General features: G+C 46.4%; 1 protein-coding gene across 1 annotated transcript in view; it reads right to left on the minus strand.

Annotated features, from left to right (window-relative positions):
* Positions 1-6,465: 6,465 nt before the first annotated feature.
* Positions 6,466-17,836, minus strand: part of LOC109916823 (transcription factor RelB-like) — a 52,892-nt gene continuing 41,521 nt past the window's right edge. Inside the window, exons 10-12 of the mRNA XM_048618174.1 lie at positions 16,564-16,611; positions 15,197-15,259; positions 6,466-10,353 (exon numbers count right to left, since the gene is read on the minus strand). Coding sequence (XP_048474131.1) covers positions 9,899-10,353; positions 15,197-15,259; positions 16,564-16,611 — 566 coding nt within the window. The 3' untranslated portion in view covers positions 6,466-9,898. The remainder of the gene's footprint in view (positions 10,354-15,196; positions 15,260-16,563; positions 16,612-17,836) is intronic.

Genomic DNA, 17,836 nt, shown 5'->3' on the forward strand with positions numbered 1-17,836 from the left:
GTCTAATTCAGGTACAGGGTAAAGCGGATTGACAAAGTAGACATAGAAAGGATGGTTCCTCATGTGGATCAGTCTAGAATGAGGTCATTTTTATTTTCTTTATTCATTCACAGGATGAGGGCATTGCTGGCTGGGCCAGCATTTATTGCCCATCACTAATTGCCCAGAGGGCAGTTAAGAGTTAACCACTTTGCTGTGGATCGGGAGCCACATGTAGGCCAGACCAGGTAAGGATGGCAGTTTCCTTCCCTAAAGGGCATTAGTGAACCAGATGGGTTTTTCCCCTGACAATCGACTATCAGCAATGGATTCATGGTTAACATTAGATTCTTAATTCCCGATATTTATTGAAATCAAATTCCACCATCTGCTGTGGTGGGATCCGAACCCCGGTCCCCAGAACGTTATCTGGTTTCTGCATTAACAGTCCGGTGATAGTACCACTAGGCCATCACCTCCCCTCAGTTTTAGGATAAGGGACAGCGGATTTAAAACAGAAATTAGGAGAAATTCCATCTCTCAAATTTTGATTTGATTTGATTTATTATTCTCACATATACCTAGGTACAGTGAAAAGTTTTGATTTGTGTGCTGTACAGGCAGATCATACCATACAAAGTGCATTAGGGTAACAGAACAGAGCGAGGGATACAATGTTACGGCTGCAGAGAAGATCCACAAAGAGCGATATCAACATTAAATTTAAAATTTGAGAGGTCCATTCGGAAGTCTAATAACAACGGGGAAGAAGCTGTTCTTGAATCTGTTGGTACGTGTATACAAACATTTGTATCTTCTGCCCGACAGAGGAGGATAGCTCATGAATCAGTGGAATTCACTATCCCAGAGTGTGATTGATGCCAGGACGTTCAGTAAATTTAAGGATGAGATTGACAGACTTTTAATGAGCAACGGGTTGAAGGGTTATGGACAATGGGCAGGAAATTAGAGTTGAGACTGAGATGAGATCAGCCATGATTGGAGCAGGCTCGAGGAACTGAATGGCCGACTCCTGCTCCTAGTTCTTGTGATCTTGTTGATATTTGCTTATGTTCTTGTGTTCTCAAGCCTGCCCAGCTGTACAATAATATCATGTCTGGTGTGACCCAGGCCTCTGCTGTTTCGTGCTAACTCCTCATAGTAACTCCCCGATATTTCAAAACTGTTGTGTACCTCCTCGTTAAATGTCTCCAGGGATGTAGCCATCACAGACTTCTGAGATAGAGAATGCCAAGATAGTCTTTACCGTGTGGGAGAAGAAATTCCTTTGCATCTCAGTTTTAACTGAGTATCCCCTTATTTTGTAACCATGTCTCCCTAGTTTGAGATTCCCAATTTAGTGGAAACATCTCCTCACCGTATACCATCAACCCCACTCAGAAACTTGTATCTTTCCATAACAGAGTAGCTATGTGACCTCACGAGATGCAAAAACTCCCTGACGCTGTTGCTGTGGCCCACACCATACACATCTCCAGGGGTTAGGTCCTTAGTGGGAGTTGGGGATGGTTGTCTCTCAACACAGCTCCTGATGCCGTTGAGGACGCTTGGCCCAAACCAGGTCTGTGCAACCTCTTCCTTGTTCTATAATCCCTCACGCTCCTTATCATTTGTTTGTTGTTCATTGATGGAGTTTGAGATTTGGTATAGTTAAAATTCTGCACTGCACTAGCCTGGCAGGAAGTGACGAAGGATCTGTACGTATGTTGTGAGGTGAGAGCTGAGATCAGCATAGAATCTGTGTTGCCATGGCGACAACTTATTTAGCCTCAGCCCTTGGTCACTAATCTTTTTTTTCTTTATTCCTATGAGGATGGGCGTGTCACTGGCAAGGCCAGCATTTATTGGCCGTCCCTAATTGCCCCTTGAGCTGATTAGCCCTCTGGGCTATTTGAGAGAGTAGTTTAGAGTCAACCATGTTGCTGTGGGCCTGGAGTCACGTGTAAGTCAGACCGGATAAAAATGGATGATTGGCTTCCCTAAAGCATAACCCAGATGGGTTTTTCACAATTGACAATGGTTACAATTGGTTTTAATTCCAGCTTTTTACTGAATTCAAATTCAGTTTTTATCAGCTGCCATTTAAGGGATTCAGACCAATGCCCCAGAACACTGCTTTAGATTACTAATCCAGTGACAATATTCACAGCACAGCCACATAAATGTTTAAATTTGTGTCTTACTCTCTGCTTACAACCACTTTGATTTGTGTTTTGTGACAGGCAGTGTACAAGGTTATATAACAGCACCATTTGAATCCTGAAATGTTTTTGATTCTTTATTCTTTGAGGTGCAAGTGACATCAGCTGGCAGAGCAGTTATTGCCTGTCCCTAATTGCCCCAGAGAAGGTAGCGGAGAGCAACTGCAAAATAAAATTGTACCCCTCCACATTGCTCTGACAAATTGACTGATTAAAAATTATGGAGGTGCCGGTGTTGGACTGGAGGGTGGACAAAGTCAGAGGTCACACGCCACCAGGTTACAGGCCAGCAGGTTTATTTGAGATCACAAGCTTTCGGAGCGCTGCTCCTTTGTCAGGTGAAGTGACTTCAAAGTGACTCTAACCTGCATCTTCCGATTAAAGATTATTTGTGTGAGGATTCATCAGGGGCTGTTTTATAGCCTCCGATATAAAGCTGCAGGCTCCTGCGTAAAATCTAATGCAACGCCCTGCATCCAACACAAAAGCCACGAATCAGAGCAATTGTAAACAAAGTGTTAAAGGGGAGAAGGTTGGGCGACCTCTGTTTTCAGTGCATGCAGTGGCTTGTGTAAACTTGGGGAAGTCGGTATATAATTTTTTTTATAAAGCTAATGTTTTCATATTTGGAAAGCTGGAATACCAAGGATTAGCTACAGCTGTTCAAAGTCCCAATTAGACCACACCTGGAGTTACTGAAAATAGTTCTTTGTCTCACACCTTAGGACAACAGAAATTTAGCAACAAGGTACAACAACATTTCTTCTTCCTCGGGCAGCATAGGAAATCCGGCATGTCCACCAACTTTTACAGATGCACTATAGAAAGCGTTCTATCTGGGTGCATAACAGCCAAGTACGGCAACTGCTTTGTCCAAGACCGTAAGAAACTACAGAAAGTTGTGTGCACAGCCCAAACCATCACGGAAGCCAATCTTCCATCCGTGGACTCCATTTACATGTCTTGTTGCTGCAGAAAGGCAGCTAACATCATCAAAGACACCTCCCACCCCGGTAATGCTCTCCTACAACCTCGTCCATGAGGCAGAAGGTACAGAAGCTTGAGCACACGGACCAACAGGTTCAAGAACAGCTTCTTCCCTGCTGTTATTAGGCTGCTGAATGGACCTCTCTAACTTCAAATAATGTTGATCTTGCCTCACACACCCTGTGTGCAGCCATAATCTGGTAGGCCTCGCTCTGCCTAAGCACCCAATGATCTGTATGTCCTTGTTTGTTATGATCTGCCGGTACTGCTCACAAAACAAAACTTTTCACTGTACTTAGGTACATATGACCATAATAAGTAAAATCAAAAAATCAAATAAAGAATGATAGGTGCTGTTCGAAGGTGATGAGGTGAGATTTTACAAACTGTGATTGGATTCCCTGGAATTTAGAAGATTGGGTGGTGATTTGACTGAAGTCTTTAAAATGTTGAGGAGAACAGAAAGGGGTCGATAGGGAGAAATATTTTCTGTCATTTGGGAGAAGTCCAGGATTTGGGGGAGAGCGGGCTTCATTGAATAGTGGAACAGACTTGATGGGCTGAAAGGCCAGTTTCTGCTCCTACAGATCAGAGCCAGTGTCAGAAGGGAGACTAGGAACTACTTCTCCACAGTAGAGGTCTGAGACTCTGCAATTGATCAGTTATTAATTTTAAAGCCAACATTAAGCAGCCAAAGGTACAGCGGCATACCAACCATAGCTGGTAGACAGAGGTCAGTTGGAGCTCAGCCCCAATCTTGTTGAATGGCAGAACAGGCTTGATTGTTGGATGGTTTCGTCCTATTCCCAACTGCACCATCCTGACATTTTATAACCAAACATAGAGATGTTTGTGATGATCTATCCTCGTTATGTCAGATGTGTCACAGTGGGTGATGTTTCTCATGATTATGTAACTGATGGCAAGCAGAGGTGGAGGGAGGGACAGACACTGATTGAGTCATTTCTTCAGAACCTGAGGTGAACTTAATCTGGAAATGATGTGTGATCACCATCAGTTTTATTGCCCACATTGCACCTAATAAATCCCTAACATTCACAGCTTCAAGAGGTTTGATAGCCTGACAAAGTGCTTGCAGCATGGACTGATCTAAACCAGCCACAACTTGGGAATTCATTCTTCACCCAGTCCTGTGGCATGGTGACCTCCCGGCCCGGCACAGCGACCTCCTGGCCCGGCACAGCGACCTCCTGGCCCGGCACAGCGACTTCCCAGCCCGGCAGAGCGACCTCCCGACCTGGCACAGCGACCTCCCGGCCTGGCACAGTGACCTCCTGGCCTGGCACAGTGACCTCCCTGCCCATTGTAGCAGCCTCCCAGCCTGGCACAGTGATCTCTCGGCGTGGCACAACAATCATCTGGTCTGGCGCGGCGGCCTCTCGGCATGGAGATCTCCCAGCCTGGCAAGCTCCTGACCTGGCACAGCGGCCTACCCGCCTATTGTAGCAGCCTCCTGGTGTGGCATCTGCTCGGCCCGGTGTGAAGTGATCTCCCAGCCTCATGATCCTCAAGGTGAAGCCTGGCATGGTGTGGAGCCAGGCCCCGATGCGAAATGGAAGCCAGGTGCTAGCGTGATCTGTTGTTCTGAACTTCCATTTCTGCAATGCTAGGCATTTTACTTCTCTAAGATCTTCTAACTAAAGAAGCTGCATCTGGGTACATTTGTACCTAAGATAGCACCGTTAAGTGGCAACGTATAAACTTTTTGCTGTACTCATTGAGTATATGTGGCAATAAACTAATTCAATCCAGTCTGATTTTGTCCAGTGCTGCCGTAACCCTTTCTCCAAATACTTTGATAGGGACCCATCTCCATCTCCTTAAGAGCACCAACCATACAAATGGCATCTTATTAAAAAATGGTGACACCTCGCAAGGCACTCGAAAGAAGCATCACCAACTAACTGTAACAAACTCAATTTCTGAGCAAACTCCTCTCAGGCTCCATCTTGGGGCCTCTTGGTGGGGGAGCGGGGGTTGAGGGATGCTGGTGTTGGAAATCTAGAACATGTGGCCCATAGTCGCCAGCATGAGGAGTCAGACCAAGATGAGGAGAAATATCTTTGCTCAGAGTTGAGAATCTTTGGGATTCGCTACCAGAGAGAGAAAACTGTGGGTGCTTTGCCATTGAGTGCAGAGGTCGGTTGACTTTTTCAGGGTTCAAAGGGAATGAAGGGACATGGGGAGGAAGGTGAAGGGTCAGCTATGAGCTTGTTAATTGGTAGAGCAGGCTGGAAGGGACCAAATTGCTTTTCTTCAGCCCCCATCTCTTAACAGTTCCTCAATAAGACCTCTGATGAAGGGTCTAGGCCCGAAACGTCAGCCTCTCTGCTCCTATGATGCTGCTTGGCCTGCTGTGTTCATCCAGCCCTGCACCTTGTTGTTCCTGAATTATTGGTTCGCTGAGGAGGCTGGCTTTCAGTCGCACAGCTCCCCCCAACTTGCAACTTCCCCTTACCTCCCTCCCACTACATCTGATAACAATATAGTGCCTGGAGTGTGATGTGCGGCATTGGGGTTTAAAATGAGATAAACAGACACAATCACATTTTAATCAGTATTTAATGTTTACATTCTTGCTCCAAGCAGCCAAGAGAAATTAACTGACACCTGTTTTACCACTGGAATTACAGTTTGGAAACTCCCGATTGTAGTTAAGTTAATTATTTATTTACATTACATACACCATATACACAGAATTTCACCTTCGTAATCCAGGCTCACTGCAGCATCTGTTGCACCAATTTGCAATTTTTTTCTCTCCTTCCCTCCCTTCGACAGACATTTAAAACCAACACTCCATAGCACTTGTCAGCTGTGACCATGTAGATTGGGAAAATCCCAGGATCAATTTGTAGGAACGTAGGAAACAGGAGCTCGGGTAGGCCATTCGGCCCCTCAAACCTGCTGTATGTTTAGACTTAAAACGGGGCTAATCTTCAACCTCAACATCACTTCCCCACATTATCTCCCTATCCCTTGCTGCCTTTAATATCTAGAAATCCATTGAACATATCCAAGATAGAGATCAATGACCGACCCCCACGGCTCTCCAAATATTCAGCAAAGATAATCCTCCTCTGTCAGTCCTATATGGCCTACCCCCCACCCCCATTCTTACATTTAAATAAACCGAGCCTCTCTTTACCAGATATGAAAATGGTGAAATCAAAAGGCTAAGATAACATTGTGTGGAGCTGGAGGAACACAGCAGGCCAAAAGAATTCTGAAGAAGGGTCCCGACCTGAAACATCAGCTTTCCTGCCCCTCTGATGCTGCCTGGCCTGCTGTGTTCCTCCAGCTCCACACTTTCTTATCTCTGACTCCAGCATCTGCAGTTCTTGCTATCTCCGAAATCAAAAGGCTGTTTGGCTCGCAGTCCATTGGCTAGAGTGAGTCTTTTTCGCTGTTTCATTGGCCCAGTGTTTCACAAAGACAGTTGTACTGGCTGATTAAAGATTGGAGCATTTGGATGAGGGGACGCATGTGATGAAGTAGATTTAATCCCAATTGGCAAGCCTACATGCTTGGCTAACACTATTGCAGCCTCTGTTAAGATATCCCAGGACCAACACAGATGAAACAGCCACCGTCACCCATTCACAGGGCACCTACAGCCTCTTGGAGCTTACAGCTTCCATCTCCTGGTTAAACAACATCATGTAGCTTGCCTCACTGCCTTAAGGCTACTCTCACTGGACATCCTTCCACAGTATTGATCAGTCTTTGCTTGGATAAAGCAGCATTCAGTTTGATTTGAAATCAACCTTGGCATTATTCTATTATCACATTATCACAACACTGTCCGTCTATCTTTTGTGTAACATTTACTGTATACTCTTGTAATCAACAGCTCTGACAATAATACACCCCCCTGGAGCAGGTGGGACTTGAACCCAGGTCGCCTAGCTCAGGGAGCAGGAATGCTACCACTGCACCACACAACTCCCCTGCCTTTAGGTACAAACCCCATAGAAGTCACTTCGACTGGAAGGTTAATTACACCTTGTTCCTCAACCATGATTCACTTCGCATGTATTGCACTGATAAAGGTCAGGCACCTGTCAGTGAGTCAATCTCATAGGTGAACAGAGTTCAGTCAGCATAAAATTCCTTCATGGGACACGGGCGTCTCTGGCAAGGCCAGGATTGGCTGCCTGTCCTCAACTCTCCTCGAACTGAATGCCTTGCCAGGCCACTTCGAGAGCAGGTCAGAGTCACATGTAGGCCAGGCTGACACAGATTTCCTTTCCTAAAGGACACTGAGGGACCAGTTAGGCTGTTACAACAATTGATGGGGTTTGATGCCTTGACCCCAGAGTATGAGCCTAAATATTTAGGCCGGTAACAGTCACCACTGTGTCCCCCGCAAAAAGGGAGGGGTGTAGAAGCAGACATTGGTGCAGGACGAAGAGTTAACTTCTGCCCAGTAACCAATGAAAATCTTACAAAAACTTTTTAAGGCAGTGCTATGATCAAGAAACCAACAGAGCAGATCCCATTAATTGCTTGCGTCTGTGCCGGGGACTATTTTCTCTTGTCGCTGACCAAGTTTTATTTATAATTGTGCCAATGCCATAATAAAATGACCCATACAGGAGAACAAAGCAAAATTAGATAGCAAGCCACAAAAATATTAGGGAAAATTACCAAAAGGCTTGGTTATAGAAGAAAAGAGGAGAGAAAGGTAGAGACAGAGAGGAAATCCAAGTATCTGAAGGTATGGCCACCAATGGTGAAGGGATTAAATTAGGCATGCTCCAAAGGCTAAAACAGGAGTGCGGAAAAGCCAGAGCTGGAGGAGAAGACACGAGGATAGATGAGGGCACAGAGGGATTGGAAAACCAATGGCAAGAATTTTAAAATCCAGGCACTATGTGACTGAGGAACTGCTTATGATCAGTGGTTGGGGGTGAAGAGAACTTGGTCCAAGTAATATTGGCACCATCCAATAGCTTTGGACAAACCTAAGTTAACGGAGAGACGGCTTTCGAGTGCATGCAGGATGTTCTGAGAGAGGGGAACAGGTTGGACACAGAGGATGAAATATAAAAGGAAGTTGAGAGAAGGATGACTTTGAAGAGTTAAGGTTTTGAAAAGGCTACGTCTGCTCCTTCGAGCAAATTGGAAAGGATGGAGAGGTTGGCTGGTCCGAGACCTCAATAAGCAGCCTTGGCCGCCTTCTGGAACTTTCCATCCACAAACAGGCTGTCCGTTTCACAATCATAGACAAAAGCACTCAGCCCCAGAGGAAATGCTGAGGTCTTTCAATCTGTCACGAAAAATTGTGAACAGAAATGGGGACAATTCTTGAGACCACACAATCGGTTGGAAGTAACAATCCTTAAATGCAGAGAGAGAGAGAGAGACATTCTTTTCAAAAAAAGTTAATTAAGCACTTCACAAATACCGGGTGTTTCTTAACTTTCATTATAAAAATAAGAAATGGATTTTTTTTGTTCCAAAAATTTAAAAGTGAGTAAAAGGATCCCAAAGCTAGGATCTGAAATTCCACCATCAATGAACAAAGTGGGCAACACACTTCAAAGAGCATCTTAAGTAACAAGGCGTCTTCAAGCTCCACATTCATTTAACCTGTTCACAATTCAGCTCGTTTTGGCAGAGGGTGAGGATTATGGAAAGGTATGCAGGAAGGGAAGTGCTATGCCAGCCTTGTACCTGATAGTCTGGCACCATCTCCTCCCCTTCCCCAGTCAAGCGGGGCTTGCACTGCCTGCTGTTTACCCTGGAATGTCAAGTCTTGCACTTCACAGAGACACATCTCTGCCTTCCCCTTCCCTTCAGCGCAGGCGGCACAGTGGCTCAATTGTTAACCCTGCTGCCTCACAGCGCCAGGGAGTCAGGATCGATCCCACCCTCGGGTGTCTGTCTGTCTGTGTGGAGTTTGCACATTCTCCCCGTGTCTGCGTGGGTTTCCTCCAGGTGCTCCGGTTTCCTCCCACACGGTCCCAAAGGTGTGCAGGTTAGGGTGGATTGGCCGTGCTAAATTACCCGTAGGGATGGACAGGCTAGGTGGGTTAGCCATGGGGTTACAGGGTTGTGGGGGGGGGTGGTCTGGGGATGATGCTGTTTGAAGGGCGGGTGTGGCTTGCTCCCACACTGTAGGGATTCCATGATTCAACAAACTTTGAACTAGGAGTCACATCAATGCAGGGATTACCGGGAGCCCAGAGATCTGATTACAAGGATGTCATCCTTGGAACAGTCTGCTCCCTTCACCTCATCCTTGCCTCTTCAACTGGCTTCCGAGTGCATATGTGACCCAAGGGGAGAGTATGGTGGCTGTGGGTTAACAACAGAATATAAAGGAAGACGGGGGGGGGGATTTCTTGACCCCACCCCCCATCTCACATCTTTGGCACGGGATCAGCGCTGGAGGGTAGGGTAGGCTCAATAGTCAGCAGGACTCGAGAAGTAGTCACCCCGTTAAGGGGCGAGACCGGAAAAGGGTGGAGAGGAAATCATGTGAAGATGCGGCCACACCTCACGAGGTTGGGGGTTGGGGGGGGTGTAGGGAAGAATGGTGCAGCGCGCTGTCCTCGCAGCCCACCCCTTTCTGATAACAACACTACCGCTCCCCCCCCCCCGTTTCTACCATGCCCATTGCCGCCTCTCCTTCACCCACCACCCCCCAATGGTATTCTGTCCGTCAGCGAGCAAGTCACCACTCAGCCCTTGGATCCCGGCTGCTCGTTAGGCATGGCAATACTGCTGCCCAAGATGGTGGACAGTTCCTCGCTGCTGTTGCCAAATTCCATGGTCAGAACGTAACTGTCGAGGTCTCTGTCCGCCTGAGCCATAGGGAGGTCTCCAACAGGTGGCAAGGCATTGTAGTTGGCATCGAAGGTGCCGCTCGCGCCGTTGGGCTCCTGGCATTTCTGCAGCTCCTCCAACTGGCTGTAAAACCCGTAGCCGGCAGTGTCCAAAGGCTCGTCTTTCATGTAACATTGACTGTACGGGTCATCCTGCAAATCTCCCAGGGAATTGTCAGTGTAGGGAGCAGCGGCTGCGTATTCCTCCTGGGTGTAGCAGTTCCAGGTCTTGGTCACCGGATTCAAATAGAGCTGATCGTCCTCGTGTTGAAAATTATAACCAACATCGATGTTAGCCGGATATTGGAAATCTGTAGTGAGGAAAACCAGTCAAAAATCACAGAATCCCTGAATTATTACGGCGCAGAAAGAGGCCAATTGGCCCACCATGCCTGCTCTGGTTCTATCCCCCAGTGCCAACCTTCTGCCTTTTCGTTTCTGTCCAAATAACTATCCAATACCCTCCTGAATGCCCTCAATTGAACGTGCCTCCACCATACTTCTAGGCAGAGCATTCCAGGCCGTGACCGGTCACTGAGTGAAAAAGGTTCCTCACGTCATCCTTGTTTCTTTTGCAAGTGAGAGTCAGAGAGCCGTACAGCACAGAAACACACCCTTCATTCCAACTCGTCCATGCCGACCAGGTATCCGAAGTTAATTTAGTCCCATTTGCCAGCATTTGGCCCCTATCCCTCTAAACCCTTCCTATTCATGTCCCCATCCAGATGCCTTTTAAATGTTGTAACTGTACCAGCCTCCACCACTTCCTCTGGCAGCTCATTCCACACACGCACCACCCTCTGGGTGAAAAATGGGGGTGCAATGGCCTAATGGTATTATCCAGACAGCAGACAACATTCTGGGGACCCAGGTTCAAATCTTACAACGGCAGGTGGTGGAATTTGAATTCAACAACTATCTGGAATTGAGAATCTAATGATGGCCATGAATCCATTGTTGATTGTCGGAAAAAACCCATCTGGTTCACTAATGCCCTTTAGGGAAGGAAACTGCCATCTTTACCTGGTCTGGCCTTCATGTGACTCCAGACCCACAGCAATGTGGTTGAGTCTTAAATGCCCTCTGGGCAATTAGGGATGGGCAATAAATGCTGCCTAGCCAGCGATGCCCTCATCCCATGAATGAATAAAGAAAAGTTCCCCCTTAGATCCCTTTTAAATCTTTCCTCTCTCACCTTAAACCTATGCCCTCTAGTTTTGGATTCCCCTACCCTGGGGAAAGGACCTTGGCTATCTACCCCATTCATGCCCCTCAAGATTTATAGATTTTTTTTAAATGAAGTAGGGGGACAGTTTCTCCCTATCTATGCAGCTCCCTCATGATCTTGCAAACTGCTATCAGCTCTCATCTCAGCCACTTTTTCTCTAAGGATAACAGTTTTAACTTCTGCGATCTATCCTCATCACTGAAGTTTCTCGATTTATTTTCCAAGTCAGGATGGTGAGTGTCTTGGAGGGAAACTTCGAGAGGGGATAGTGTTCTCATGTTTCTGCTGCCCTTGTCCTTCTAGATGAAGTGGTCGCGGGTTTGGAAGGTGCTGCCTGAGGATCTTTGGTGAATTTCTGCAGTGCATCTTGTAGATGGTACACACTGCTGCTACTGAGCGTCACTGGTGGAGGGAGTGGATGTTTGTGGAATCAAATGGGGGCTGCTTTGTCCTGGATGGTGTTGAGCTTCTTGAGTGTTGTTGGAGCTGCACCCATCCAGGGCAAGTGGGGAGTATTCCATCGCATTCCTGACTTTTGCAGAAGAATGTTCCTGCTCCTGTATTCAAACCTTCTCATTATGAAGACCAACATACCATTTCCCTTCTTCACCGCCTACTTTCAGTGGCTGGGGTGTGAGGGACACGCAGATCTTGTTGCACTCCTGGAACTATTCTTGTGAAGCACTTCTGCCTCCAGTGCACTCATATCTTTCCTACTATGTGACTCCCACAATAATCCATCTCCCTTCAGTTAAATAAAAAGCAAAAGAACTGCAGATGCTGTAAATCAGGAACAAAAACAAAGTTGCTGGAAAAGCTCACCAGGTCTGGCAGCATCTGTGAAGGAACAAACAGAGTTAATGTTTGGGTCTGGTGACGCTTCCTCAGAACTGGGTACTGATCCTTTCGAACAGTGAAAGGACCCACATTTGCATAGCTTTCTTGTTAGTTCTGAGGAAGGGTCACCGGACCCGAAACGTTAACTCTGTTTTTTCTTCACAGATGCTGCCAGACCTGCTGAGCTTTTCCAACAATTTTGTTTTTGTCCCTTCAGTTAAAAACTCTTCTTTAAAGAAATAATTAGAGGGACAAAAAACACAAAAATCAGAAGCGTTTGGGAATTGGGGCTGAGGAGCCTCAGTTAATATGGACAGATTACAGAACCAAACGTCCACAAAATCATCTCATTATCACATTGCCATTGGTGGGAATGTACTGAGAAAACATGATAACAGTGACTACAATTTCTTCATTGGTCATTGAGATGACCAGGGATCTAGTGACCCAAAGATCTAGCAGTCACCGTGGCCCAGATTTTCACCAATCTGCTGCCCATTGTAAGGGATCTCCGACATAGAGCAACAGGCTAAGCAACCAATCACAATGGCGAATTCTAAAGGACAACAAACCAGGAAGTAACAAGTAGGCTATGCAAATATGGGTCCTTTCACTGTTCAAAAAGGACCAGTACCCAGAGGACAACAATTCCAAATAATTAGCAAAAGAATCAGAGGAGAAGATGAGGGATACTTTTTTTTTAAATGCAGTAAAATAGTTGATGACAATTTGGATCCTCCTGCCTGAAAGGGCAATGGAGGAAGATTCAAAACTTTGGAAAAAGATACTGGATAAATACAGAAACAAAACCAGAAGTTGCTGGAAAAGCTCAGCAGGTCTGGCAGCATCTGTAGAGACCGAAACATTAACTCTGATTTTTTTCTTCACAGATGCTGTCAGACCTGCTGAGCCTTTCCAGCGACTTCTGTTTTTGTTCCTGATTTACAGCATCCGCGGTTCTTTCGGTTTTAATTGGATAAATACAGTTTGTTTATACTTGAGTGTAACTTCTAACTGTAAAAACGTTGGGTTCGTATTTGATAGAGGCAGGCTTTAAAAAGCATAATAAAACATCACGCATAGAGTTTTGACACAAACTAGATCGAATTTGTAGGCTTCAATCTGTCCTCTTTTGCAATACATTGTTCAGCGGGGTTTCCTAGCACTTCAGCCCCGTTGTCACTCTCAGTCAGTTTCGACATCGTGAACACAACTTTATTAACAATATTACACGAAATATTCTTCATCCAGAGGGTGGTGGGGGTCTGGAATGCACTGCCTAGGAGGGTATTTGAAGCAGGAAACCTCACGACCTTTGAAAATTGGATGAGCACTTGAAGTATCATAACATTCAAGGCTACGGGCCTCGTGCGGGAAAGTAGGTCTAGTGCAGGCAGTAGTGTATTTTGGCGGTACAGACTCAAGGGCCTGTACTGTACGATTCTATGATAGAATACTTAATGAATTATGTGTTTGTACGAGATTCAGTTTGCTTATATCATGCGCACATCAAAACTTATTAACGATTAAAGTTGCACAAAGGCTTCATAAAGGACTTGTCTGTTGACAAAGGGGAAATAAAATGAAGCGTTAGTGGTGAAAGAGTAAGTGGAGTTGGAACAAATTGGACTGCTCTTTTAATGAGCTGGCACTCAAAAGACGGGCTTAATGGCTTCCTTCTGTACTGCATGATCTTCCGAATTAAGTCAATTATCATAACTCCCACTATTGAGTTTAGATTTTGTCGAAAAGGCAGCGAGAGTTCTAACGTTTGTGCTCTGAGCTCCAGTGAACAGTGCACTGGTGGCTTGGAGACCTTATTTCTTTCATTCTTTCCATGGTCCCAGCCAGAGTATGTCGCTGTCCCTGACTGCCCTCCAGAAGGAGCCACCTTCGTGCACCACTGCAATCCGTCTGGAATGAAAACCAAACGGATCTGTTTTGAAGGAAAGCTCTCTATTACAGTGGCGACAGCTGAAACTGGCCTCAGCACCCTTAGATTGTGGGTGGTGGGGGTGAGGGAGGTGGCAGGAGATGCTTGGCAGGGTACCTACCAACCAAGGGCTTACCCTTCAAAGGGGAGGGACACCTGAAACTTTGTTTGACTTCGGACAGTCTCTTAGAGTGAAATGTATGGAAAAATCTACACGATGAGAACAGGATTGATCATGATGCCCAGAAGCAATTCTCCCAACGGAAAGGGACGGTGGGTATGGAGAACTCAGTCCTCCTCTGAAAAGCTGTGGGAAGCAATCGGACAGACTGAGGCCAAAACAGTCCTTGGGCAAGGAACATGGAGCCAATGGAGTTGTGGTGGGTTGGGTCTTTATCGCAGAGGGCTGTCGAGTTAAGTATCTTTAAGGCTGAGCCTGGTTTTTAATCATGAAGAGAATCGACAGGTAATGGAGAAAAGGCAGGAAGGGGGAAGTTGAGGATTTCCCAGATCAGCCATGATCTCATTGAATGGGTGAGCAGACTCAATGAGCTGAATGGCCTCATAGAATCCCTACGGTGTGGAAACAGCCCACCAACCCTCAGAGCATCCCACCCAGACCCATCCCCCTTTAACACATCCCTCAGCACCATGGGTAATTTCCCATGGCCAACCCATCCTAACCTGCACATCTTTGGACTGTGGGAGGTAACCCACGCAGACACGGGGAGAATGTGCAAACTCCACACAGACAGTCGCCTGAGGGTGGAATCGAACCTGGGTCCCTGGCACTGTGAGGCAGCAGTGCTAACCACTGAGGCACTATGCCACCTTCTGCTGCTCTCTCTTATGGTCTTAACTAACTGAGTGGACCAATTCTTCAATCATCCATTGCCTGGTCTCCCAAACATCTGTGCAATGAGTCAGCTCTTGGAGTAAACTGGCACGGAGGAGAACATGGAAGTGATTGACTCACTTGGTCATTAATTGCTCCCTTGCCTCCGTGTCTTTCAACTCGATTTTGTCGTTATCATCACATCTGTCCATTTGTAACCCAGGCCATGTCTGCTCGTGGTAACCACCTACAGAGCCCATCTAATGTCTTCCTTCCTCCCTTCAAGCCACGAATTAAGCAGTATTCACAATCTAAAATTACCTCGATTCTTGATGGTCTCTTTTATCTGCATAGCTGATGGATCTGGCTGAGTAAAACTGGAAGCTGCCAGTGAAACAAATTGAAAAGTACATTTTTAGTTGGGATCAGGAAGCTGAACTGTTGATACATTGAGTTGCTATTGACACTGCTGTGCCGGCCAATGAGATAGAGACAGTGATGGGACTCGGAGAATATTGACACCACGTCAACCAATGAGTTGCAAGTGGTGTGTTATGACTTGTCTTAATTTACAGAGTTTACAAATAGAACCACACCAAGTCTCCCAATTCTAGTGGGATTATTTTGTAGCAGAATGCAGTGGGTGGAGAATAATAACGCGATACCAATTCCAGCCTTGAAAGTGAAACCTGGTCAATTCAAAAAGCGATCGATGGGGGAGTTTTCGAAGTCGCCTCTTTTGCGGCTGGGATTGGTTGGGGGCTGGATTTCCAGCCCAGGGACAGGACTCTGGGTCCCCAACCCTGAGCCTACATCCAATGCTGTTAATGGCTTCATTGGGCAAGAGGTCAGTTTGTACAACCAGGAAGTGGAATCTGGCTGCCAGCCACAATAGCAAAGGCAAATGGTGGCCATTTTAGAGGCTGCTGTTGCATTCAAAAGGACAGAAGGGAGCTCCTTGATTGGCCGGAGCAGCAAAGCTACCATGGATGCCAAGATGAGATAAAGCACTTGACCCAGCGTTAGTTGGCCACTCAGATTTCACATAAACACTCAAGTCATAGAATGATAGAGTCATACAGCACAGAAACAGACCCTTCGGCCCAACCAGTCCATGCTGAACATGATCTCAAACTAAACTAGTCCCACGTGCCTGCTCCTGGCCCACTTCCCTCCAAACCTTTCCTACTCATGTACTTATCCAAATGTCTTTTAAACGTTGTAACTGTACCCACATCCACCACTTCCTCTGTTCATTCCACACACTAGCTCCCCATGTCAATGCTGCTTCACCCACTCCGACATCCCGGGGATGGGGGAGGGTGGGGGGGTGTAAAGACACAACAGTTTAACTCCTTTGGTTAACTAACTTCTGCCCATTCCCCTCACTGCAAGGTAACCACGTTGAAGGTAAAAATCACCAGATCTGAGCAATACAGATCGCAGCTAGTAATTGAGGGCTTTGCCTGCTGTTTCAGTCCCTATCTCAAATTCCCTCCCGAAATCCCATCTCCTTCAGACGCTCCGAGAAACCTATTTCTTTGACAAAGCTTTTGGTCATCTGACATCTTGCGTGTCGTGGTGAAGGGCCTTGCGCTGAAGGGACGCTTTGCTACACTCGAGGTGCTATACAAATGCAAGTTCTGTCAATGAGCTCTGTATCCAGGCAATGTTCGAGTCAAAATTACCTTGATTCTTTAAACGCGTTACTGGTTCTGCTGAAGCTATACTGGAACCTGCGAAACAAAAGAGAAAGTAACTTTAAACAGGGGGATTGTAGCTCATTGTCGGAAAGCAGGTTTGTTGAACGGTAGGCCGGTTTGCTCAGCGTCCATTCTCTCGCCTGGGGGAAAGCCTTCAAGCCAGGAGGTCAAGGGTTCAAGCCCCACTTCAGCATGTAGAACATGGAACAGTACAGGCCCTTCAGCCCACGATGTTGTACCGAACTTTTACCCTAAACCTAAGGTCTATCTAACCTCCACCCCTACCTTATACTATCATCCATATGCCTATCTAATAGCCACTTAAATGCCCCTAATGAGGCCGACTCCACTACCCTCTCCAGCAATGCATTTCACGCCCCTACCACTCTCTGAGTAAAGAATCTACCTCTAACGTCTCCCTGATATCTACCTCCACTCACTTTAAAACTATGCCCCCTCGTAATAGCTACCTCCACCCTAGGAAAAAGTCTCTGGCTGTCCACTCTATCTATACCTCTGATCATTTTGTACACCTCTATCAAGTCAGATCTGAAGGCCCCAAGCTCGGTGGACATTCCGAGGAGCCATTAGCTGCATTCCCAGGATGTCATCCTTTGGAAGATAGACATTAGAGCAAATTTCCTGGCTGCAGCCTCGGATTGCAACGGCTCTGGGCTACTCGGTGAAGAACTGGGGTGTTCTCCAGCTGTTCTGGTCAAGCCCAAACAAAACGCTGGCCATTCACCTGATCTTGACCCGTGTAGGGTCACACTTACCAGCTGAGGGCAAAATGTTTTGATTTGATAAAAAGGTATTTAAGAAGTTCCTTCAAGGGATGTGGACTTGGCCAACAAGGCTGGTATTTGTTGTCCGTCCCTTAATGCCCTTGAACTGAGTGGCGTAGCTTGTCCTGTTAAGATTCAACCACATTGCCGTGGGTCTGCAGTCATGTGTAGGCCAGACTGGCTAATGGTGGCAGTTTCCTTCTCCAAAGGACATTAGTGAATCAGAAGGGTTTTTGCAACAATCGGTGATAATCTTGTGATCTCCATCACAGAGACAAGCTTGTGCTCCAGTTTCCTCCCACAGTCCAAAAAATGTGCAGGTTAGGATGGATTAGCCATGCTAAATTACCCCATAGTGTCCAGGGATGTGGACATTAGGATGGATTGGCCATGCTAAATTACCGATAGTGCCCAGGGATGTGGAGGTTAGGATGGATTGGCCATGCTAAATTACCCCATAGTGTCCAGGGATG

The sequence above is a fragment of the Rhincodon typus genome, chromosome 39 (assembly GCF_021869965.1).
Source record: "Rhincodon typus isolate 14 chromosome 39, sRhiTyp1.1, whole genome shotgun sequence".
NCBI classification, from domain to species: Eukaryota; Metazoa; Chordata; class Chondrichthyes; order Orectolobiformes; family Rhincodontidae; genus Rhincodon; species Rhincodon typus.